This window comes from Sus scrofa, chromosome 1 (genome assembly GCF_054392235.1).
Source record: "Sus scrofa isolate SSC_HxYL_T2T_F1_AM1 chromosome 1, Sscrofa_HxYL_maternal_Yorkshire_Landrace_v2.0, whole genome shotgun sequence".
NCBI classification, from domain to species: Eukaryota; Metazoa; Chordata; class Mammalia; order Artiodactyla; family Suidae; genus Sus; species Sus scrofa.
In genome coordinates, this window is record NC_139383.1 from 231,767,796 (window position 1) to 231,792,902 (window position 25,107).

Here is a 25,107-nt window from a genome sequence, read left to right on the forward strand (position 1 = left end):
CCCACAGCATACGGAGGTTCCCAGGCTAGGGGTCAAATTGGAGCTGTTGCCACCGCCGCCTCCAGCCTACACCAGAGTCACAGCAATGTGGGATCCAAGCCGCAGCTCAGAGGAATGCCAGATCCTTAACCCACTGAGCAAGGCCAGGGACAGAACCTGCAACCTAATGGTTCCTAGTTGGATTCATTTCCACTGCGCCATGACAGGAACTCCAAAAGAAGTTTTTTTTTTTTTTTTGTTTTTTTTTTTTTGGTCTTTTTGCCATTTCTTGGGCCGCTCCCACGGCATATGGAGGTTCCCAGGCTAGGGGTCCAATCAGAGCTGTAGCCGCCAGCCTAGGCCAGAGCCACAGCAACGTGGGATCCGAGCCACATCTACAACCTACACCACAGCTCACGGCAATGCCAGATTCTTAACCCACTGAACAAGGCCAGGGATGGAACCCACAACCTCATGGTTCCTAGTTGGATTCGTTAACCACTAAGCCATGACAGGAACTCCCAAAAGAAGATTTTTTAAATCAACAATAGCCAAGAGGAATTAACCAAACACCACCAATAAAAAAGCATACACTCCTACGAACACACAAGTTTTTAGATAAAGTGGTCGTCTTCCACTCCCAGAAAGAAACAACAACACAGGCAGGCAGAGCCTGGAGACTCATCCAATGAGGGGGGCAGAGCCAGGGGCAGTCTCTTCCATCCCTGACTGCACCCAGCTCTGAAGTGGCAGGAAAGCTGACCTCCTGAGAAGAGACTCCGGTGCTATGACTAAGAGGATTTCAGAGCCGAAGAGCTGAGCTTACTGAAAAGATCATCACAGATGTCACAGGAAGGAGTCACCAAAAAGTTAACCACAGGGCAGGTTACAAAGCTGTTCTTTTACACATGTTGAGCAGTCACAGCTATTTGTCCCAGAAAGGTCACCTTGCGAGGGAAAGTGCCCAAAAACTCAAAGATTCATTCATTCACTCATTCATTCTACACCAACTGGGTACTCAACTGTAACTCCCCGGTAGGGAGGGTCATTTTATCCTGACATCATCACGTGTAGGTGCCCTCAGGTGCAGCTGACTCTGAAACCTGCCCACCAACTCCTCCGGATGTGAAGGACTTTATTTACTGCAAATCAAAATAAATACAGAATGCAGACTTGCACTAAGAGCTAGAATAAAACAAATATGTAGGCGAGGGGAAAAGACAATTACACAGTGCGATGGGAAATATGACGCCTTAAGAAAAGCGAAGAAAATAATAAGCAACAGGTTATTAAATTCTCAGGGACTGAAAACGCCAAAACTAGGGAGGAGAAACAAAGTCACTGCAGATTAAATATGAAGAGTTTTAAGCCAATTATAAAAGATCAAAGAGAACAAGAGAGGGGAGGAGTAGCCTTACAAGTAACCGAGATAGGAGACCTTGGGAGAAATACGACTAGGGTAAAATCATTACAGTTTACAGTGAAAGTAATCTAGGGATGACTTTAGAGAGAAATTCACTAAGAGACCACTCCTGGGAGAAGAGCCCAGGGAGAGAAATCAAAAAGCTCTTTATTTTCAAAAGGCACACAACTCTAGAGGGCAGGTGCTTTCTATGGAGAACAGGGACTAGTCTGGCAAGGTGAAGCGTGCCAGCACCAAGAGCCACATTTTGGATTCCACCCCGTCCTTCTGGGGCCGGGAACCTCGGCCTGGTCTCCACTCCATGCACTATGGGTACAGGAGGAGGCAAGAGTTATGGTATTAACAGAAGCCTATCTCTGAAACTCACTTGACAATTTCTTTTTTTGGTCTTTTTGGGGCGGCACCCCACAGCATATGGAGGTTCCGAGGCTAGGGGTCCAATGGGAGCTTGTGGCCGCCAGCCTACACCAGACACAGCAAAGCAGGATCCCATCCGCATCTGCGACCTACACAACAGCTCCAGGAAATGCCGGATCCTTAACCCACTGAGCAAGGCCAGGGATCAAACCTGCATCCTCATGGATGCTAGTCAGGTTCACTAACCGCTGAACCACAATGGGAACTCCGATACTTTCTGTTTCATTCCCCTCCAAAAAAAAATCTGACACTGCCCTCTTTGAATAATGTCAACTCAAAAGTCTTAACCATTACTATCTGGATTTTAACCAAGAGGAGCAGAGCTAGGAAAAGAGCTGCTAACGCAAATGATGTTATTAACTTTTAACTGTACTATCTCATTTATGGATAATTGGCAAGTTACGTTATGTTTTCAGTTGCTACCAACAGTAACTCCACGAGGTTGCGACCCAGAAAAAAGGGCTGGCTGTGGTTTACAAAAGCACCCAGCACACTCAGGGACACGGCACGAGCTAGGGTCCCAGGTAAACCTGGGTCTTCGGAGTCCAGGTCTGGTGTCTTCTTGCAACGACAGGAGAAACCTGTCACATTGATTCAGAGTAGCTAATTGTGTATTTCGCTTTGTTTTGTAGTCATCATCAATACACTGGACACTATAAAATATCAGAGTCAGAAAGCCAAGGAGTCCCCATTATGACTAGCATTTGAGATCTAGGGGAATACCTGACTTGTCCTATTTTCTTTCTTGTATGTACAGATCACTCACTATGTAACAACGAGGCTGGTTAAAGGCTACGGTATGACTGAAAACACAGACTGAGAAAAAGCAGTGTAATAATACCAGAGCGCTTACTGAAACAGAAAATATATCTCAAGGAAAGATTTTTAAAAAAGGGAGAAGCTCTGGACATCAACAAGTCTGTCTCTGGATACAAACTGCTCACCTGACTTAGGAACCTGGTTACCTAGTGAGTCCCAAGTTACTACCATGACTGGAGTAACGGAGCCCAAGAGAAGGCATGAGCATGCGCTGGGCGTCCTACCTCCACCACTTAACATACGTGTGAACTTGAGCACATTATTGACCCTGTTTCCTTATAAGCGGAAAAAAACAGTTTCCATTTTACAGAGCTATTATAGAGATTAAATGAGAATATAAATAACAAAGCAGCTAAGACAGTCCCTGGCACGAGGCAGACCCTCAGTAAGAGAGTTAGCAGGATTATAATCATTATCACCTCTGCTGAAAACATAACGCCAAAGAGTTGGGAATTAAACAAACTACACACACAAAAGGCAAGAATAGAGCACTGCCCGCTCTTTCCCTTCACACACAGGAATTAGAAAGCATCACTCACAAAGGTGGTTGGATCCTCAGTTTGAGAAACACCCCCTTATTCCTGCCACGCCAGCTCCTGGCAACACACACTGGTGTGAGAATCACCTGTCTTTGCTTAATTTCCCCTTTCTATGCTGTTTCTTCAGTGCTACCCATTTTTCCCCTGCTCCTAGATGCCAGCTTGGGTTCCCTGTCAAACTCCTCTCCACTGCTGTAAATAATCTCTCTCCCTCTTTTATATTACCTTTCAAATATTTATAGACTGTTATTCTCCTTCTCTCCAAGCCATACATCATTTTTGTTGCCCTTCCCCTGGATTCTCTCTAGTTTATCTACATCTTTTAGAGAAAAACAAACCCCAGGTGCTTCATGATGAAAACAGCACACCCAAAGCTAACAACCCTAAACCAAGAAGGCCCCTTAGTCAAAAGCCACCAGAAAACTCTTTGATGTGCTTCTTCCCCCCTTCCCGCCCCGTAACTCATAATTCCATCTTCGGATAAAACAAGGAGAGTGTGATAAGAGACACAACCACCACCCTCACGCAGTGGATGCTGGGGCTCCTGCATGGCAGCGGGTCCTGGGGTGGGGAGCCTGGGGCAGCCTCAGACACCCTCACACTTGCTGGTGAGGGACCCTGTGCCCTGCACATTGCCTCTACTTGTTAATTCCTTCTCCATCTGTGTCCTTGCGACTCCCTTCCCCTCCCCCAACAGGTCTGTGCAGAGGCGCCTGCATGTTCATCCCACAGACAGGGCTCAAGGTTTCTCAGTCATGTGCCTTCTGCCCAAACTGTGGGGGCAGTAAGACACTGATGGTGCCTGACCTTTTTGCAAGGTAACTTCCTCATCTGTGTGGTAATATAACACTCCTACTCCTATGAGGAAGGCTAGGAGATGGCCAACACTCAAGATGTATATCTGTACAATAAAAAGAAAAAAAAAAGACAGAAAGGCAAGGCCAAGCAAAGCAGGAGGAAGCTTACCTATACTCTAAAGCGTGAGCATTACGATGCATCTCGGGGAGTTCCCTTCGTGGCTCAGCAGTTACTGAAGCCGGATAGGATCCATGAGGATGCGGGTTAGATTCCTGGCTTCACTCAGTGGGTCAGGGATCTGGCGTTGCCATGAGCTGTGGTGCAGGTCGCAGACATGGCGTGGATCCCATGTTGCTGTGGCTGTGGCGTAGGCCAGCAGCTGTAGCTCTGATTCGACCCCTAGCCTGGGAACTCCATATGCCACAAGTGCAGCCCTGAAAAAAAAAAGAAAAAAAGAAAAGAAATGCCTCTCGGAGACTCCTAGCCGCTGGCATGTGGGCTGGGATGGGGGGAACTGTGTGATGGGTTACGAACTCCTCGCCCAGAGACATAATCCTTACATCAGTTCATGTGGCTTGATTTTTCAGAGAAACAAAAACAAAATCCCAGTGTATGGCAATCTCCAGGCTCATTCCTCTACTCCTCATCTTAGTATCTGAAACTTGAGTTCGATGGCATATTTCTGCACTTTGTCATGGTTTACAATTTTTACATTAAAATCTTAGTTGAGTAGTACACCAGATCTGCGAGCATAGGCATCATTATTTTACCCATTTCACAAATGAGGAAATAACACACAGAAATTAAGTGAACTGCTCAAGTCAGAGAGGTGATGAGTTAACCGAGGCAGGTCTTACGTTCTTTCAAGGACGTGGAGCCTCCACCCCAGCTATTAGGTTACCCAGATAAAAGCAGAACTTTTGCAGGTGTCTTCAATCTTCAAGACCTTTGCTTAAGCTTCTACTATCATACACCATTCTCTAGAGGAAACCTGCCAATAACTGGTTAGCTAATCTATTAACTAATCTGACACTAATCTGGAAATCAGTAACAACTAACCTTCGCCCCGAGGGAAGCACAACCCTGAACATGTTTCAAGGTGAACCAGAGAAGCAGTCAGATTATTTTGAAACAGGTGATGAGTAACAGGCATTCTAATTTCATGCAACATGGGTAAGAATAAGATGAGCCTCTAGTAACCAGAATATCTGACTAGACAGTATACTCCATTCCTTAGGCATGGCCATGATGGTCTATTAATAAACAGTAATATGGAAACCTCTAGACCATAGTACCAGATATGAATGTGAGATGGTTCAATCCCTGGGGCTATAGCTTAACCTGAGCTCTGTCCAAAGCAGAAACTGGAGAGAGGAGAGAAGCTGGAAGAGTATGAAGAACACAGCAGGCTCAGCCGCTTCACTGTGGGGCTGTTTTCATGCGGGCTGGGGGCTGCTGGTGGGGAACCAGACACCCTACAGGCTCCTCTGCTTGTCTGGAGTACAATGACCAGGAGTCCTGGCATTTCACAGCCTCTGCAGCCTGTCCCCAGCTAGTCTCATCTCCTACTTTGAAATACCAAATAGTGTGGGAATATCGCAACACAGGTCACAAAGGGCCAATCTCCATAATAAATAAGGAATCCTAGATGGGGAGGAAATTCAATAAAGAAACTGGGAAAGGACATCCGCTGATGGCTCAGAGGAAAAAATACAAACACCCCTGTAACATAGAAAAAGATGTTCAACCTCACAAACAAAGGAAAAGGGGACTATAAACTAAACTATATCAACCATATTTGTTTTCTATTACTATATGACAAATCTAGTGGCTTAAAACAATGTGAATTTATTATCTTACAGTTTTGTGGGCCCACAGTCTGATCCAGGCCTCTCAAGCCTAAAATCAAGGTGTCATCAGGGCTGTGTTCCTTTCTGGGGTCTCCAGGGGAGGATTCGTGCCCTGCTCGGTCTGGGTGCTGGCAGAGGTCGGTTCCTTGCAGTTGTAGGACTGAGGTCTCAATTCCTCGCTGGCTGTCAGCAGAGAGCTATTCTAAGCTTCTAGAGAACTTCTGAATGAAATACATTATATTTATTTAAAATGTACAGGAATTCCCGTTTCAGCTTAGTGGATTAAGAACCTGATTAGTATCCATGAGGATGCAGGTTCAATCCCTGGCCTCACTCAGTGGGTTAAGGATCCAGTGCTGCTGTGCACTGTGGTGTAGGTCACAGACCAGGATGGGATCCTGTGTTGCTGTGGCTGTGGCTGTGGCTGTGGCTGGCCGCTACAGCTCCAATTCAACCCCTAGCCTGGGAACCTCCATATGCTGCACATGTGGCCTTAAAAAGAAAAAAGAAAATCCCAACTCTTTCCCTGGTCTACCAGGGCCTATGAACTGCAATCCCCTATGACATCACCCCTGCTCTCAGTACCTAGTGGGCTGGCCTGCTTCCTGCTCTGTTGATCCCTGATGCTGAACTGAATTACCTTTTTTCCTTTCTTTCTTTTCCTTTCTTGCTCACCTTGCTGCACCTTCTGCCTAGATGGTTCCTCCCCCACACCTTGACTGCACCTTCTGCCTGGATGGTTCTTCCCCCACACCTTGACTGCAATGGCTCCCTGTCACTGAGGACTAGCTTCGATTTCATCTCCTTAGAAAGTCCCTCTTCCCCTAACCACTATGCCAACCCCAAATCCCTTCAGATACACCCGTCCTAACTCTCCATCTTTCTCTACAGTGCTTAGCACTTTCTGTAAACATGTGGCTCACTCATCTGGTGTACCTGTTTATCCACTGCCTCCCCTGCTGGGTGGGTAAGATCCACAAGGAAGAGAAGTTTTACACACGGCTGTACATCCCATGCCCAGAAATAGGTCTCACTCAATGCAGTCACACAACGAATGTTTGTTGAATAAATGAAAAACAAAGAAAGGGAAGAAGGGAAGGAAGGAGTCTGGCTCAGACAACAGACTCACCAGCAAAAATGATTCAACTCAGTTCAGCAAACTTTTCCTAGCGTTTGATGAAGATAATCTACTTCCCTGAATTAACATATATTCTATATTTCAGATAACCCCCAACCCTCAGGACCAGATTAAAGGGTGGTACAAAAATAGGGAGTTGTTTTATAAGTGCTGAGAGCAATACTGAGTCAGCGGTTAGTATATGCTGGATTGAGCTGACACTAGATGGCTGAAACAGTACCTGAGAACTCTTAGCACCGATAAACATCAGAAAATCTGCTATTACTAGAGAACTGAATCAATATTTTCTTTTGGCAACAAGAAAGCTATTTAGAGTCTATTTCAAGAGTTTCTTGAGTTCCCTCGTGGCATAGCAGGTTAAGCATCTGGCTCTGTCATTGCAGAGGCTTGGGTTGTCGAGGCCGTAGAGCAGGTTCTATCCCTGGCCTCAGAACTTCCACATGCCTCAGATATGGCCAAAAAAAAAAAAAAAGTTTCTGAAAAGCATGTTCAGTGATATTGGACACTAAGACCAGATGAGCAACTGTGAAGTCCACAAAGAGACATAAGAGACCACAGGAAACTGGGCTTGAAATGTAATTTGGGGGAGTTCCCATTGTGGCTCAGCAGAAATGAATCTGACTAGTATCCATGAGGATGCGGGTTTGATCCCTGGCCTCACTCAGTGGGTTAAGGATCCAGAGTTGCCGTGAGATGTGGTGTAGGTCACAGACGTGGCTCAGATCTGATGTTGCTGTGGCTGTGTTGCAGGCCGGCAGCTGTAGCTCCAATTCAACCCCTTAGGCCAGGGAACCTCCATATGCAGTGGGTGTGGCCCAGAAAAGAAAGGAAAAGAAAGAAAGGAAAAAAGGTAATTCAGTTCAGCATCAGGGATCAACATTTATGTGAATTTTTTCCCAGGGGAGTCAAAAAGGTTGTCAAAATGCATTTTAGTGTCGAACAGTAAGACACCTTGAGGCTGAGACATAAATTCAGATCTGCACTTACAGAGCTGCTTGTGACGATGGTAAAAGGGACCCTGACTAGTGGAGAATCAGTGAGACAGCAACCAGAGCCTAGGGCCCACAGGCACCCCCACCCCATGCCTCAGCTTCATGGTGCCACACTGAATACTCCAGGCTCAGAGTCCAGATCACCTGGCAGAGGTACAGAAATCACAGCATCCCGCAAAAGGTGACAGCCAACCTTCCTCTGGGCCCCCTTCCCTATGAACCTCAGGCCTTTCAGAAACTTCCGAGTCCTCATTATTGCAGAAGCATGGATTAGACTAGCATACATAACAGAGAGGTCAGCATTAAAGCCAAAATATGAGTCTGGGAGAAGAAGGAAGAAAGGATATTGGGGAGATCAAAGGAAACCTCTCCTGTGAGTCTACAGGTGATTCTGAAGGCCAAGGAAGCTAAGCTGGCAAAGGAGGCTATCCTTTACCAAGACTTACTGAGAGGGACAGAGAGGGGCGTTAGCACAAAGTGGGTTTAGAATGTCAGCTTGGGAAGATGAAACAAGTCCTAGAAATGGGTGGTGACAATGGTTGTAACACATACTTAATGCCATTGAACTGTACACTTAGAAATGATTTTTTTTTTTTTTGTCTTTTTGCTATTTCTTGGGCCACTCCCGTGGCATATGGAGTTTCCCAGGCTAGGGGTCTAATCGGAGCTGTAGCTGCCAGCCTATGCCACAGCCACAGCAACTCGGGATCCGAGCCGCGTCTGCGACCTACACCACCGGATCGTTAACCCACTGAGCAAGGGCAGGGATCGAACCCACAACCTCATGGTTCCTAGTCGGATTCGTCAACCACTGCGCCACGACAGGAACTCCAGAAATGATTTAAATGAGAGTTTTATCCCCACATCCAAATGTCCACTTCGGCACAATGGGTTAAGGATCAGCATCGCCACAGCTACGGCTCAGATTCCATCCCTGGCCCCGGAACTTCCATATGTTGGAGGTGCAGACGTTAAAAAAAAAAAAAAAAAGTTAAAATGGTCAACCTTATGTATATTTTGCCACAATACAATCATTTTTCTTTTTTGTCTTTTTGCCTTTTCTAGGGCCGCTACCATGGCACATGGAGGTTCCCAGGCTAGGGGTCCAATTGGAGCTGTAGCCACCGGCCTACGCCACAGCCACAGCAACTCAGGATCTGTGCTGCATCTGTGACATACACCACAGCTCACGGCAACGCTGGATCCTTAACCCACTGAGCAAGGCCAGGGATCGAACCCACAACCTCATGGTTCCTAGTCAGATTCATTAACCACTGCGCCATGACGGGAACTCCAATAAAATCTTTTAAAAGGAAATGCGTTAATAAAACAACAGATGGGACAGAAAGGCATCCATAAGATCCAAAGGCGGGGTCAGTGAACAGGATCCCAGAACAAGCAGATACAGGAATCCAAGGGTCATGGATCTAAGGGGACAGTGGGGAGCAGATGAGACAGTGATGACACAGATGAGCTTTGTGATGTCCCCAAAGCCTCCTGCAGCAGCAAAGGCAAGCCTGTACTGCAATAGCATGATACCTAGGGTCGCCTTCTATAGAAGTTCTCCAAGGCTATGAACAGCCATAACAGTAAATTCTAAGCTCATCCATGTCCATGAAGGGCCCTGTTCCCATTGGCCACATGAAGAACAGCTATCCACTCCCACCAGCTCTCAGGTTTTCTCTTCTGCTGTCCACAGCAGGGACGGCACTCTTCCATTTTTAGAAATCCAAAGATAAACATTTTTCTTGCCAAGTTTCTAGGGCAATAGAATTCCCTCTCCCTTGTTCTGAGGAAATCTTGTCACCCAAGGTCTAAAAAGTTGCTTAAGCCCTTCACAAATAAACCACTGTTTCTAGCAGCCAATAACACAACAAAGAAAACCCATCACCAGGTCCCTCTATGCTTTAATTCCTCAAGCACTACTCCTTTCACTACAACGAACACGTGATAATGAGGGAAAAGAGGACATTTTTTGAAAGAATGGATATTTACATATTCCTGGTGATAATAAAATGCCAACCTAGAGAATCTTTCAGGGTCTAAACTTCTGGTCATCAAAGAGACTATGACTAGGTTTTATAAATTTAGTGTTTGCTAGGATGAAAGCACCTCGGCTTTTGTTTTTAAAAAACTTAACAGGATGAAGGCACCTTACCCCTTAATTTTAAAAAACTTCACCATGAATCTTCACATACTGCTGGTAGAAATGTAGTAAAATAGTATATTCTCTTTGTTTTATTTTAGTTGTTGTTGTTGTTCTTTGTCTTTTTAGGGCTGGACCCGTGGCAGATGGAGATTCCCAGGCTAGGGGTCCAATCGGAGCTACAGCTGTCGGCCTATGCCACAGCCACAGCAACTCTCGGGATCCTATCCGTGTCTGCGACCTACACCACAGCTCATGGCAATGCTGGATCCTTAACCCACTGAGCAAGGGCAGGGATCGAACCCGCAACCTCGTGGTTCCTGGTCAGATTTGTTTCCGCTGTGCCACAACCGGGAACTGCATTATACCTTTGGAAAACATTCTCAGAAGGTTAAACATCCTCAGAAGGTTAAACACAATGTTACTTTATGCTTCAGCAATTCCATTCTTTGGTATATACCCAAAAGAATGACACCTCTCCATACAAAAACTGGCACAAAAAGGTTATGGAAGTATTGCTCATAATATCCCAAAAGCATAAGGAACCCAAATGCCCATCATCTGATTAACTGAAAAAAAAAAAAAAGTCTGATATATCCATATAATGGAACATTATTTAGTTTTTTTAAAAAAGGAAAAATAAATACATGCTACAAACATGAGTAAACCCTGCAAACAGCAGACTCAGTGAAAGCAGCTGCCTAGGACCATGTGGGAGGGGATGAGGAGTGATGACTAACAGGTACAGAGTTTCTCTGAGGAAGAGATGAAAATGTTCCGCACTTAAGACTCCAGTGATGGTTTCACAACCTTGTGAATTTACTAAAAAATAATGAATTACCTACTTTATAGATAAATGAATTATATAGTATATACATTACACCTTAGGCTCTTAAATGGCATTTGAATTTTAAGCCATTAAAAAAAATTACATACTTTTTTTAAAAAAAATCACAAAGCAAAAAATGCAGACTGAATATCCATGATTTTACTCCCTGATACCTGCAGATAAGTTCAAGATCACTGACAGAGTGTTTTAAAACCAAACTTCAAATTTAACCATCATTCTTCATTTATTGAGCAAAGGTGTACTGACTACATACAACAAAGCCAGGCACTACACGATGTACATGAGTAACATGATGAATAAAATGCAACCTCTGCCCTTAAGAATACACTTCCACAGGGAATTCCCGTCATAGCTCAGTGGTTAGCGAATCCAACTAGGAACCATGAGGTTGCGAGTTCGGTCCCTGGCCTTGCTCAGTGGGTTAACGATCCGGCATTGCCGTGAGCTGTGGTGTAGGCTGCAGACGCAACTCGGATCCCACGTTGCTGTGGCTCTGGTGTAGGCCAGCGGCTACAGCTCCGATTGGACCCCTAGCCTGGGAACCTCCATATGCCGTGGGAGCGGCCCAAGAAATGGCAAAAAAGAAAAAAAAAAAAAAAAGAATACACACTTCCACAGAAAAGACGGAGGTGTGAACCAATCAAATGCTTTTATGTCTTTTACATATGCATTAATAAAATTAATTTATTTTACAGCACAGGGAAATATAGCCATTATTTTATAATAACTTCAAATGAAGTATAATCTATAAAAATACTGAAATACAATATTATGTTGTACACCTGAAACTAATAACACTGTAAGTCAACTATACTTCAATTTTTAAAAATCTGGGAGTTCCTGTCGTGGCTCAGCGGAAATGAATCTGACTGGTATCCATGAGGAGGCAGGTTCGATTCCTGGCCTTGCTAAGTGGGTTACAGATCTGGCATTGCTGGGACCTGTGGTGTAGGTCAGACATGGCTCAGATCTGGCTCTGGTGTGGTGTAGGCTGGCAGCTACAGCTCCAATTGGACCCCTATCCTGGGAACCTCCATGTGTTGCCGGTGTGGCCCTTAAAAAAATTTTAAAAATAAAATAAAAAATCTAATTTGTGACTCTAAACACTGTATTTACCTTCTTTGGTGGCTCTAGATGTTTTCCAAATTTCCCTTCTAGCCAAGGTAGACCAGTAGGCTGCTTCCTACAGACTTTGTTGTTTTAACTTCCTTTCAGAAATTCTGTCTACAGAGAATTTCTATCAGCCCAATTAACTTCAATATTTGAAATGAAAGCATGGACTGCCCTCAGAATAAATAAAATTGGTTGAGGTGCTACTCAAACACTAGGTTCTCAAAATGATCAGTACCATTAATCTTAAGTGTTTTCCTTCATTCACGCTTCCAAATTTTGCTTCAGTTTAAAGAGATTTGTCTTGTTAAACATCCTGGAAGTTTCTTTGACTCTGAAAGTGAAATTGGAGAACACTCTTATCTGAAGCCCTTTTAAAAGCAATCTCTACATCTTCTACTTGAAACTGAGAGCTCTGTCTAAAATCAAATGGAGCTCATCTCATATAAGTGGCCAGAATCCTCCAAATATCAACTCTCAAAGTAATCTGGCTAACATGTTGTGGCATTTCAATTGAATGAAGTGCTTCTTTCTGTACAACATGGAAAACTGTGAAGATAAAATCCAAAATGATGTTCTGAATTTAAATAACTCCACAGAGGATTTTTAGAGCAGCACAACTACCCTGCGTGGTACCATAGCAATGGGTAGATGCCATCATTAACTTGTCTAAACCCTCCCACAGAAGGCACAACACCAAGAGTGAACCCTCACAAAAACTATGGACTTTTGGTGATGGCGATCTGTCAACGTCAGTCATCAATTGTAACAAATGTACCTTTGGTGGGGGATGTTGATAAAGGGGGAGGTGTCCATATGGGGTGGGGGGCAGAGAATATATGGGAAACTTCCATAACTTTAAATTTTGCTGTAAACCTATAATTGCTCTAAGGAGTGAAGTTCATTTTTTCAGAAACATAAATAACTCAGCATCTTCAATTGGTAGTTCTCGACCATATTACTTCCTGGTAAAAATGGCATAGGGACATGATTCCATTTTCAAAGTACTACACTGCACGTCTGCAAAGCATTTAAGCACTTAGAAGGCACCCAACCAGGATGGCATGTGTGCCCTACCGGGGTGAGCTCGCTCTCTCTCTGAGCTGAAGTGGACTTCCTGCTAAAGAAAGGTGAAGGAGGGGGAGGACAGAGACCTGGCTGACCCTTCCAACAGGGGAAAGGCGAGTGAAAGCAGGCCACTGGTGTGGACTGGGGTGGGGGGTGCCGCCTGAGACAGGAGGAGGTGGCTTGACTCGGGGGAGTATGGATGTGAGTGTGTGTGGAAGCCCAGGGTGCTCCAGAAGGGAGGGCCCCAGGAGATAACATTCAGGTCCTTACTTACAAAGGACACGTGTGCAGAACCCGATTCTCTACAATGCAGCCCTTCATCTGACAACTCTGCACAGAGAAGGAGAGACAAAGAATTGTGCGGACCTTGGCGAAAGCACTGGGCGAAACGGCATTCTAGCAGCTGCACAGGGGGTTGAAGGAAAAGCAGAACATAAAATAAGCAGGAGCCCAAATTCCATATAGGAAGAACTGCCTATGAGATTTTTTTAAGTCATCAGCTAACTTTCGAACGAAATATGTACTTGTATCTGAGGCTAAAATTGAAAAAAAAATAAAACCATAGAGATAATGCTGAAGTTGCTATTAATTCACTATCATTTATAATCAAAAACGCTCACCTCTTTTTCTGGGTGCCTCCAAAATGGCTGGAAAGACACTGCTAATCCTAGTACCCCTGCCAGCCTCTCTGATCCCACTAGTATGAGAAAGAGCAATGCTTCAAAAGACTGCTTCTTCACAGTAATACCCACGATCGTAGCAAGTAACGACGAAACCTTTATACCCATTGTTGGAGGAAACCTCAGTCAGTGCTTCTGGCCAAGGATTTTAGCAAATCTTTGGCTAAGGAGCGTAGAGACTTCCTTCTTAAGTATGTCATACTTAAGTATGTTTCCTTCTCCATTAAGGAAACAACAGCTTGTCAATCCAGGTTCCTTCACCGTGGCCTCAGAACTCAGCCAATACCCTCAGCAATGATTCTTAAGCATTTCTCACTTTTGGCACTTTCAGGAGCCAAAAGTAGATAACTAAGAAACCTCAAGGACATAAACATCTGCTGGATTTCACTAAGCCTCTGCCCTCGCAGACACCAAGCATCAGGTATTTTGAAGGAGAAGGTAAGCAGCTTGCTCCCAGGAGGAGCCCGGCTGGTGGGCTTCCCTAGTCCAGGGTAACTCCTCCATTATTTTTGCATGAAATAACTGCAAATCCCAGGCTTCCATATCGATAAAATGGAACACCAGGCCATCAATAAATTCCACGGTTTTAAATGAAAAAAACAAAAACAAAAACAACACGAGTGGGAATAATACACTCCCATTATGTTAAATATATAAATGTATATATACACACACACAAATGACAAACACACATAAGCTTGCACATGCATCTCATAATCCTTGGATGACCAACAGGAGACCTACAGGCTGGGACTGGAAAAACAACTATCTTTCATTGAATATGTTTTTGTACACTATAAATGTTTACCATTTACCTACATAAAGTTAAATGTTTTTTTTTTAATCTTAATCTCTTGCATAAAGTTAAATGCTATTTCTTAAAAGAAATCTTAATCTCAGAGTTCCCATGTGGCACAGTGGTTAACGAATCCAACTAGGAACTATGAGGTTTCGGGTTCGATCCCTGGCCTTGCTCAGGGGGTTAAGGCTCCAGCATTGCTATGGGCTGTGGTGTAGGTTGCAGATGCGGCTCGGATCCTGCGTTGCTGTGGCTCTGGTGTAGGCCAGCGGCTACTGCTCCAATTTGACCGCAGCCTGGGAACCTCCATGTGGTGTGGGAAGCAGCCCTAGAAAAGACCAAAAAAATAAAAGAAATCTTAATCTCTGGAAATTTACCATAAGCTTTGTCTTTATTAGCAGTGCTGTGTAGGAAGTCAGCCCTTGTGTGTTGTATAAACTTGTCTGTCTTGTCTCTGGTTTCCTCCCCTTCTCTCTCTCTCCCCACCCCCCCTTCTGCCCTTCCCCCCTTTGTCTTTCTCCCTCTATACACTTACACAGTTTAACTTTACCAGTTTTTCCCTTACTCAGGTCCCAGCCCAGTGCAGCAGTTAATGATCCCGGCATAAGAGTTCTGGTGGAAGTCCTGTGTGTGATGACCATGGCCGAGGCCCCTGCCCCACCTGGACAGCTGGCTCTAGGAGGCCCCATCTTCCTCTGCAGGTAGAGCCTCCCCCCAACCCCCACACCTGAGCACAGGTGCACCACACACAGCTGGCTTCCACACTCCCCTTCCCCCCACCTCTTGGAGAGCTGGTTCAAGACTCCGAAATGACTCCAAGGTCTATCAGCTTCAGGGCCAAAGAAGGGAATCTGGTCACATCCTCCTTGACCCTGAACCTTCTATCATGCTCCCCTGGTGCCTCTATTTGTAACTTTCCCTATCACTACTCCGAAATACCCTGCGAGAACTTCTTTGTCATTCTGAACTCCATCTAGCCTAAGATCCTTCTCTAAGGCTCCACTACCCTCAGATATCAAACTCAGACACCCCTTCCACACAGATAAAATGTGGGACAGCAAGCAAGACCAAGTTCACCTGCAGTCCCTACAAAACGCCCAGCATTAACAGTGATCCAGCAGGGGCCTTTCCCTGTTGTCTCCCCATGAAGACCTGTGACCACAGCCTTCTTCTACACCAGCTGAGAATGATCCCCTCTAACAGTGTTGCTATTTGCCCATTAGCCCTAGGGATTAAACCATAACAGAGCCAATCACAACTGTGCATATTCCAAGGAACTAGTCCCACAGCCTCTCTTCACAGGCAAGTGAAAAACCCATGGGCTTTGAGACCAGACACACCTGGACTGAATCCCAGCTCAACTCAGCTTTATTCTGGGGCAGTTTCCTTACCATTGGCTTCGTTATCTGTAAATAGGAATAGTAATTCCTCCTTCAGAAGATGCTTGTGAACATCAAATGAGTCACTCCCCTCTTCACTCCTCTGGCACACCCCATATGAGCCCACCCGTCAAATCCACCACATCGGCCCTGACCCTGGATTACTTGGTAATTAGCCTTAGACACAGCTTCAAATCCCAAAGCACAAGACTCACATTTCTGACAGATATACTACTTCCTTCTTATGAAAAGGAAAGTTCAGAAACTGCTATAAATATATGAGTAAGTAAGCTAAAAAACAAGAAAACAAAACCACTTCCTTCTTCCTTTGTTAACTACAGAATCTACAGCCCCAGAAACACACTGGAACAGATACTCGGACGCACCCACCTGCCGCAGAGATTACCACCCCTCACCTGCTTTCTTTGGTGCCCGCTAACCTTCTCCTTCTAGTATTTTATGGTTGCATCTATGGCATAGGGAAGTTCCCAGGCCGGAGACTGAATCTGAGCCACCACTGCAACCTACACCACAGCTGTGTGTTTTAACCCACGGCACCATGCGGGGTATTGAACCTGAGCCTCCGCAGCAACTCCAGCCACTGGGGGTCAGATTCTTAATCCACTTTACCACAGCGGGAGCTCCAACCTTCTCCTTCTACATAATGGTCAAGGGGCCTAGAATCTTCAAAAGCCTCAAAGACCTCATCCCTTATTTTTTGAGAAGAGGAAACAAGAGGACCAGAGAACTAAAGCAGCTTGCCCAAAGTTGCACACTAGTTAATGACAGGAAGCTGACAACTTCAGTCCAGTGCTTAAGAGCAGCAAACCAAGTAACTCATGAAAAGCTTGCGCAAGAGGAACCACATTGCAGGGCTATATTTCATGGAACCTTAGAATGCTCAAAAGATTCTGTGAATCTCTGCACATGTGTTTAATATGGAATGTATGTCTTTATTTGCCAACAGCCTACCACAGATCTTGCCTTCTAGACCAATGCCATTAAACAGAACTTTGTGAGAAATAGAAATGCACAGTATCCAATATGGTAGCCTTTAGCTATATTTGTGCCTACTAAGCACCTAAAAGATGGCTAGTGCTACTGAGGAAGTAACTGTTTAAATGTCTTTTATTTTTTATGATGGCAAAATATATATAACATAAAATTTACTATCTTAACCATCTTTAGGTGCACAGTTCAGTAGTATTAAACACATGCATAATGTGGTACAACCATCATCACCATCCATCTCCCTAACTCTTTTTATCTTGTAAAACTGAGACCCTATACCCATTAAACTGTAACTCTCCATTCCCCCTCCCCTTAAGCCCCTGACAACCACCATTCTACCTTCTGTCTATGATTGTGACTGAGTTATGTAAGTGGAAGCATATGGTATTTGTCTTTTATGGTAAGTTTATTTCACTTAGCATGTCTTCAAGGTTCATGCATATTTTGGCATGTGACAAAATTTCCCTTTTTCCAGTCAAATAGTATTTTACCAGTTTTTGCTTATCTATTCATCTACCAATGGGCACCTGAGTTGCTTCCACATTTTAGCTATTATGGCTAGTTCTGCTACGACTGTGGGGCACAGTTATTTCTTTAAGAGCCTGCTTTTGGGAGTTCCCGTCGTGGCGCAGTGGTTGGCGAATCCAACTGGGAACCATGAGGTTGAGGGTTCGGTCCCTGCCCTTGCTCAGCGGGTTAACAATCCGGCATTGCCGTGAGCTGTGGTGTAGGTTGCAGACGCGGCTCGGATCCCGCGTTGCTGTGGCTCTGAGGTAGGCCAGCAGCTACAGCTCCGATTCGACCCCTACCCTGGGAACCTCCTTATGCCGCGGGAACGGCCCAAGAAATAGCTTAAAAAAAAAAAAAGTCTGCTTTTGGAGTTCTTGTCATGGCTCAGTGGTTAAAAATCCGATTAGGAACCATGAGGTTTCGGGTTCGATCCCTGGCCTCACTCAGTGGGTTAAGGATCCGGTGTTGCCGTGAGCTGTGGTGTAGGTCACAGATGTGGCTCGAATCCCGCATTGCTGTGGCTGTGGTGCAGGCTGGTGGCTACAGCTCCGATTAGACCCCTAGCCTGAGAATGTCCATATGCCACAGATGTGGCCCTAGAAAAAGGCAAAAAAAAAAAAAAAAAAAAGAGTCTCTTCAATTCTTTGAGGTACATAATCAGAAGTGGAATTGCTGGATTATATAGTAATTCTGTTTTTAACTTAATTATGAGATGATTAAATTTTAAAAAGAATAGACAAATTAAAATAGATAAAAGATAATTATGTTAATCAAATAATTACAATACTGTCTTCCATAGCAATTGTACCATTTTACACTCCCACCAGCTGTGAACAAAAGTTCCAGTTTTTCAGACTCTCTGACATTGAAAACAGACTTGTGGATGCCAAGACATAGAGGGGAAGGAGGAGGATGAACTGGGGGTTTGAAGTTAGTAGATGCAAACTATTACATTTAGAATGGATAAATAATGAGTTTTTACTGTACAGCACAGGGAACTATAACCAATCTCTTGGGATAGACCATGATGGACTATGATATAAGGGAATGTATGCTTATGACTGGGTCATTTTGCTGTACAGCAGAAATTGGCACCACATTGTAGATCAGCAATACTTCAACTGAAAAAATTATACTTTAAAAAGTTCCAGTTTGTTCACATCCCCCCAATGTTGCTATTTTCTGGGGAGTTTTGATAGTAAATACCCTAACTGGTATATGGATGTACTCAATGCAATTCTGATTTGCATTTCCCTTATGTTAAGTGATGCTTAGCATCTTCTCAGGTGCTTTTAGCCATTGGTATATCTTCTTTGGATGAATATTCTCGTTTTATTTCACTGTAATTCATTTAAATTTAAACAGCTGCACTGTCCTTCCACACTGGACAGTGCAGCTCTAGGCCACCATGGTCCTTGGAGTAATTTGCAGACCCAGTGCCATCAGCACAGTGAGCTCTGGAAGCAGATGGACCAATGCAGATACTTTCTAGTTCTGCAGACATAGCCAGCCACTTGAACTTTTTACATCTCAGTTTTCACATGGTATAAAATAGGATTAATAAAGAATGAAATGAAATGAATCCACACACACAAAGGCCCTCATATAATCTTATTAGCAAATGGGAGAGAACTTAAGTTAATAGGACACGGCTTTCCTCACTTCCCAGTGTCCACTGAAACTCCAGACCTAGAATTTGGCTCTTTCAGCAGCTTTTCCTAAATGGATTGTCATCCTTTCCAGAGAAATGGACTTTCAGTTCTAGGAAACAAGGATCTTTAGCTCCCACCAAGAGATCCCCAAAATGGAAGGGACCCTCACGCCCTCTGGCATTCTGTGATTCTGACTCTGTCCAGGTTCAGCCTTGAAACAACCAACAGCAAAGTGAAGCTGTCCAATTCTGGTTCCAGAATTCAGGCCTACCTCCTGTGCGAGGCAGTCAAACACAGACCTTCGGGGGGCGGGGGGAGGAATCTTTTAAGAAACTCTCTAAGCTCTGAGTGTGGTTTGGGGCTCAGGACTGTCCTAAGACTGTTTCTGTGGCCACAGCGTGGAGCCCAGGCCCCCTGGGGTTACCTGGAGCTGCAGTGGTGGGGGTGCTGGCCGCCGGTGGTGGTGGCGGCGGCTGGGAGGAGCTGCTGCTCTCAGTCATCAGGCACGGGTTGCTGCCATGGTTCTCCCTCTTGACCAGCAGCTCAGCCGCGCTGGGCAGCGGGATGGGGTGGCTGATCCCCAATTCCTCCTCCTGAGCCTGCTGTCTTCTCAGAGCCACCTGAAAGCAAAGGGCAGTGAGTCACGCTCCAAACACCCCAGAATCACTCCTGCAGTTGAGCCAAAACCACCAAAGCCCCGCCCACCCCAGTCATTGCAATTCATTAGGGACTCATTAGCTTCAGCAGTGAGGCCTGAGAAGCCTTCGTTTCTTTTTTAAAGCAACTCAAGGAAACTATGATGTGCAGCCACCAGCTGAGAAATGATGGAGAGCCAGAGACTCTGGCCCACAGTAAGTGCTCAAAAAATGTCTGTTCGAGGAGCTCCCGTCGTGGCTCAGTGGTTCACAAATCTGACTAGGGACCATGAGGTTAGGGGTTCGAGCCCTGGCCTCGCTCAGTGGGTTAAGGATCTGGCGTTGCCGTGAGCTGCGGTGTAGGTTGCAGACGTGGCTCAGATCCCTCATTGCTGTGGCTCTGGCGTAGGCCGACGGCTACAGCTCCGATTAGACCCCTAGCCTGGGAACCTCCATATACTGCAGGAGCAGCCCAAGAAATGGCAAAAAGACAAAAAAAAAAAAAAAAAAAAATGTCTGCTCGACAAATGAGCATGAAGAGGAGCAGGAAAGGTTAGATGAGGAAAAACTGTAGGATCAGCAGAGGAACACCATGAAGAGCTGACAGTTCGCACTGACAGATTAGGAAAGAAGGAGAATGGGATCACTCACTCCTTCCTCCCACAATGTTTAAAAGGCCACTGTACTAGGAACAGCGACCCACAAATATACAGGAAGATGAGATTAAATCCCAAGGTACTCACAGGTTAAAAGCAGAAACAGGAAGCAGGCAAACATGCAAGGGCCATTCAACACAAATTGTGGCAGATACCACAGGACAGGCACACACCTATCCTCCGGAAGAAATTCAGACCCAAGTGTAAGGATTGGGGGGAGGTGGTAATGAATCAGGGCCTTGAAGAATAGGATGAGTGGCGCTGGACAGGCATGGGTGAAGGGGCAGAACAGTCTGGAACAAGAGAGCAGGGAAGATAGGGAAAGCAGGGGCTGCTGAGGAACCCCTGCAGAGCCCTGTTCTCTGGGAGAGGAGGGAGCCTGCAGAGGAGGAGGAAAGGGAGCTGGAATTTGGTACTGAAGTCCCTGTAGAGAGAGGCTGGAGGAGGTGGAAAGGGAGAGGGCAGGTGTGATATTCTGGCGGGGGGCGGGGAAGAAGGAGCTTGCTGGGAAGGACCCTGCACACCTAGAAACTCTTCATGATCCCTCTTCCACTTATCTTCTTTTAAATAACACTGATAAAGGTTGGAAAAAAGCAGTATCAAGAAAATAACCTGGTTTTTTTGGACTGTGGGATGGAAATCCTGTGAAATAAGATTGTTATGATCATTATACAACTACAGATGTGATAAATCCATTTGAGTAATAAAAAAAAGTAAAAAAAAAAAAAGAAAGAAAATAACCTTGATGTAATACTAAAACTACACTCTAGATCTCTGTCTCTCCTTCCTCCCTCTTTTTTCTCTTCCAAAAGATTTAATAGAATACCAAAAGTATACAAATTTCTTAATGTATAGTGAAGGACTATATTCTTAGTAAATTAACCTGCTTGTTTTTCACCTCTGACAGGGCTGTTAAAATCTCCCATTATAATTCTGGGTTTGTTAATTTCTCCTTCTAGTTCTATCAATGTTTACTTTGTTAATTTTAAAGTGATATTATTAGGTGCATACTGTTTATGATTGTGCTCTTTCTGGCGGACTGACTGCTTTATCAGTATGAAATACTTTTAAAAAATCTGTTAATGATTTTGCCTTAAAGTCTGTATTGTATGATATTACTCTAGCTAAGCCATCTTCCTTTAACCAGGCTTTTAATTTCACCCTTTCTGTATTTAAATTGCGTCTCTTATAAACAAGTTAGTTTGTCTTTATTTATTAATTTGAATATGTAATCCTATTTACATTTCAGATGATTACTGATGTATTTGGGATTAAATATAAAAAAAAAAAGAAAATAACCTGGTTTTGCTTATTACATGTACCAAAAAGGGAGACTTTCTGTTGAAACTGACCACTGGTGTTAATAAAATGAAAGTGCAAGTACCTGTACCTCAGAGGCCCAAATACAAGCCAACAGTTGAAATCAAAATGGTAAACCGGAAATGCAATCCTGTTTATGTGTTGCCTTAGGAAAACTGTGGTCCAAATTTAGAAAGCTGATCAATTTGGAAGTAATTTTACTCCTAACAAGAAGAGTCTTCAAAAAACATCCTTGAATAATCAATGATGATTACGGAATTAAGCTTAAATCTTTTTCTTTTATTAGCCAAGATGTTTAGAAACACAACAGTAAGGATTTGGCCAGAAAAAAAAATTTTTAATACCCACAAAGGTGTTAAGCATGTCACTGCAAACTTACACACTGATTTACACAAATCCCACGCATGCACAAAATGTACAGGGTATTCTACAGTCCATAAACTAAAAACACTTTTACAAAGACCTCTCAAGGCTTCTTAGAAATGTTATTTAAATGAGGAAGGTGGGACAATTGATTTAAAATACACCTATCCTAAAATCATAGCTAAGATCAGTTTCTAACTAGAATTTCTAGCTAGATTGACTGAAAATGGCTGTTAAGTGGGTGTTAAAGGATTTTATTCAACACAGCACAAGGCTTCTGGTGTGGAAAATACTGAAGTTTCATATTATAAAAGTAACCCTGAGCTGCTTTTGTTCTTCACATAGCCTTCTTCCAAGTTAGTGCCCCTACTAATACAGCTTATTCAACATTAATGGCCAAACTCAGATAAATATTTTTATTGAATTTTAAGGAAAATGCCCCTCCCAAGCATACTCTCCACACTAAGTATTAAAGCCAACACTTAAACGTTCAGAAAAATGTTCTACCTACAAATACAACTTGAAATGTTCATAAATGTTTTCCAGTAACTTCACTGTGATGCATTTTAATGCTATACTCAGTGTGTTCTTTTCACCGTCTATAGATTAAGCTAAAAATCCATTTAAAAAAATAAGTGAAACAACCTATGTTTCCATGACTGCACTGGCAATCTGTGAAGCCAAAACGTATCTATAGTTTAAAACACATTTCTAGAAATTGGATGTATATAAAAAGCATAATCTCTAAGCACTTGTGCAGTACTGTTCAACGCTCTTATCTAAATCATTTTCAATAGAGCGTACTTACCCGTTCCTAACCAAAAGTAGCAAATCGTTAGAAAAATTTTTTTGGCATCTTTTCATTTTAAATAACCTTTTTAAAAAGGATGAAACAACTTCCAGCTGGAAAGAATGTACATCATACTCTTTTAAAAATTCTTTTAGGATATCAACTTTATTTCCGTTAGGATGCTAGATTACTAGCCCAATTTAGGACACTTTAAAAAACACAACTACAGACAAAACCTCCAACTCTTGCATTTTCTCCCCTACGCATATTTCTAAAATCCTTAAGTGTGTTTTTAAATATAAGCAAAGTAACTTCTACTTGAATAACTTGGGTCCAGACAGCAAACTTTAAAACTCTAAAGAAATTTCCGCAGTGCTCAAAATGGCTGAGACGCTCAGCCTGGATCCACCCCGGCGAATATGAAAAGTGCGCCAAGAGCACAACGAGGACCACGCCACGCTGGCGTCCGTTACAGAGACTTTTCCAGAAAAGCAAAGCTCCCGACACCCTATCCAGAGGAGCAACAGCCTGCCGGGTCTCCGCTTCTCCCTAAGAAGCAGTCACCCTCCAGCACCCTCCCTATTTTAAGAGCACCTCTCTGCTCAGGGGCGGAGTCTGGGATCCCACGGAACCCCGAGAAGGGCAAAACCCCCACCTCTGCTCAGAGAATGAGGTTAGAGATCCCGGGGTTCCCCCCAAGGGGCGAGCCCCGCAACTCTCTGTTCGAAGCGGGGCTGGAGATTCCGGGGACCCTTTCCAAGCAGTGTGAACCCAGCAACTCTCTGCTGGAAGGTGAGTGTAAGGGATCCCCGGAACTCCTAAGCAGAGAGAAACCCGTTAACTCCGCTCTGAAAGAGGGATCAGACAACCTGCGGATCCCCGAAGGGGCGAACCCCTAACTCCAGCTTTAGGGAGGAAACAAGGATACCGCGCCCCCTGAGCAGAGTAAACCGCCCACCTCCCAGCTCTCGCAGCGGGATGAGGGACGAGTTACCGCCCTCCCAGCCCGGCGTCCACGCGGGTCCTAGAAGCCCACGCCCCGAGCCCTCCTCCACCTTCAGCGAGCACCGCTGCCTCCCTCCCGAACCCGGGCCCCGCGAGGCGCGGGCCTTGCCAGAAAGGCTTTATGCAAAAAGTTCAGGGGTGAGCGTGGGTTCCGGGGCGCCAGGACTCACCTGCGCGGCCATCACGCGCTGTCTCTCTGCAATCAGGTTGCACTTCTTGCACTGGCAATCCCGCCACATGCAGAAGCGCTTGTGGCCCTTGAGCGGCGACGCGTAGCCGTGGTTTCGGCATCGTGCGCACTTGGGCAGCCGCGGGGACTTCTTGTTCGAGGCAGCGCTCATGCCCGACGCCCCGGAGCCGCCGCCGCTGCCCCCGGAGCCCCCGCCGCCAGAGGTCCCAAGCAGCGCTTTGCTGAAACCCCCCGCCTTGCCCTGCGGAGGTGCGCCGGGGGCGTGCGGGGCCTCCGACGGTGCCGAGGGCTTGCTGTATGCGTCGTCGTTGGGCATGGTGCCCCAAGGAGAAGCGCAGGGACTCTCCGGTGGCTGCAAGGGAAGCACCCAGCCGACGGCGAGGCTCCCGAGGAGAAGTCGAAGGAAGCCTCTGCTCTGCAGCCGAAGGTGCAGCTGGAGTGGCGAGGTCGGGACTCACAACGCTCTGAGTGGTGGGGGGTTGTGCCTTTTTTTTTTTTTTTTTTTTTTTTTTCCCTTTTGCGCGCGCGCGCGGCGAAGAACTTTTGGATACTTTTCAGAACGTTCCCGGGATTGTCTGGGCGGGAGAGGGCGCGAGGCGGCACGGCCACGCCCACCGCCCCCCAATTCTAGCCACTGTGCTCTCGCTGTGTGCAAGCTTGCAAGGGCTGCAAACATCCAAGGACGTTGCTGCTGGGCCACTGCAAGTGCACACCTGGAGCAGAGGTGCTCGGGGTAGTGTGATTCCTGTACACTCCGAGGTGCGCAAGCCGGGCTACCCGAGCGCTGCAAGGAGGAAGCTGGGCTCCCCAGCTCAAGAACGTAGCTGTGCATAATAGTCGTGCAGGCTGCTTGGAGGAGGCGCAGACCACCCAGTGGGATCCTCCAGCTCCCTTCCCCCCAGTGTCGCCATTCTCCAAGTTTGATAGGGCAGACGTTGGCAGAAGCCAACTAAGAAAGTGATTTCTTTCTCCTTAAAGGGAAGTTAAG

The 25,107-nt window shown here is 45.2% G+C and overlaps 1 protein-coding gene across 1 annotated transcript in view; it reads right to left on the reverse strand.

The window, feature by feature from the left end:
• The window catches only part of DMRT1 (doublesex and mab-3 related transcription factor 1), a 112,692-nt gene extending 88,150 nt beyond the window's left edge, over positions 1-24,542 (reverse strand). The window contains 2 exon segments of the mRNA NM_214111.2: positions 19,585-19,780; positions 24,100-24,542. Coding sequence (NP_999276.2) covers positions 19,585-19,780; positions 24,100-24,435 — 532 coding nt within the window. The 5' untranslated portion in view covers positions 24,436-24,542.
• Between the last annotated feature and the right edge of the window lie 565 nt (positions 24,543-25,107).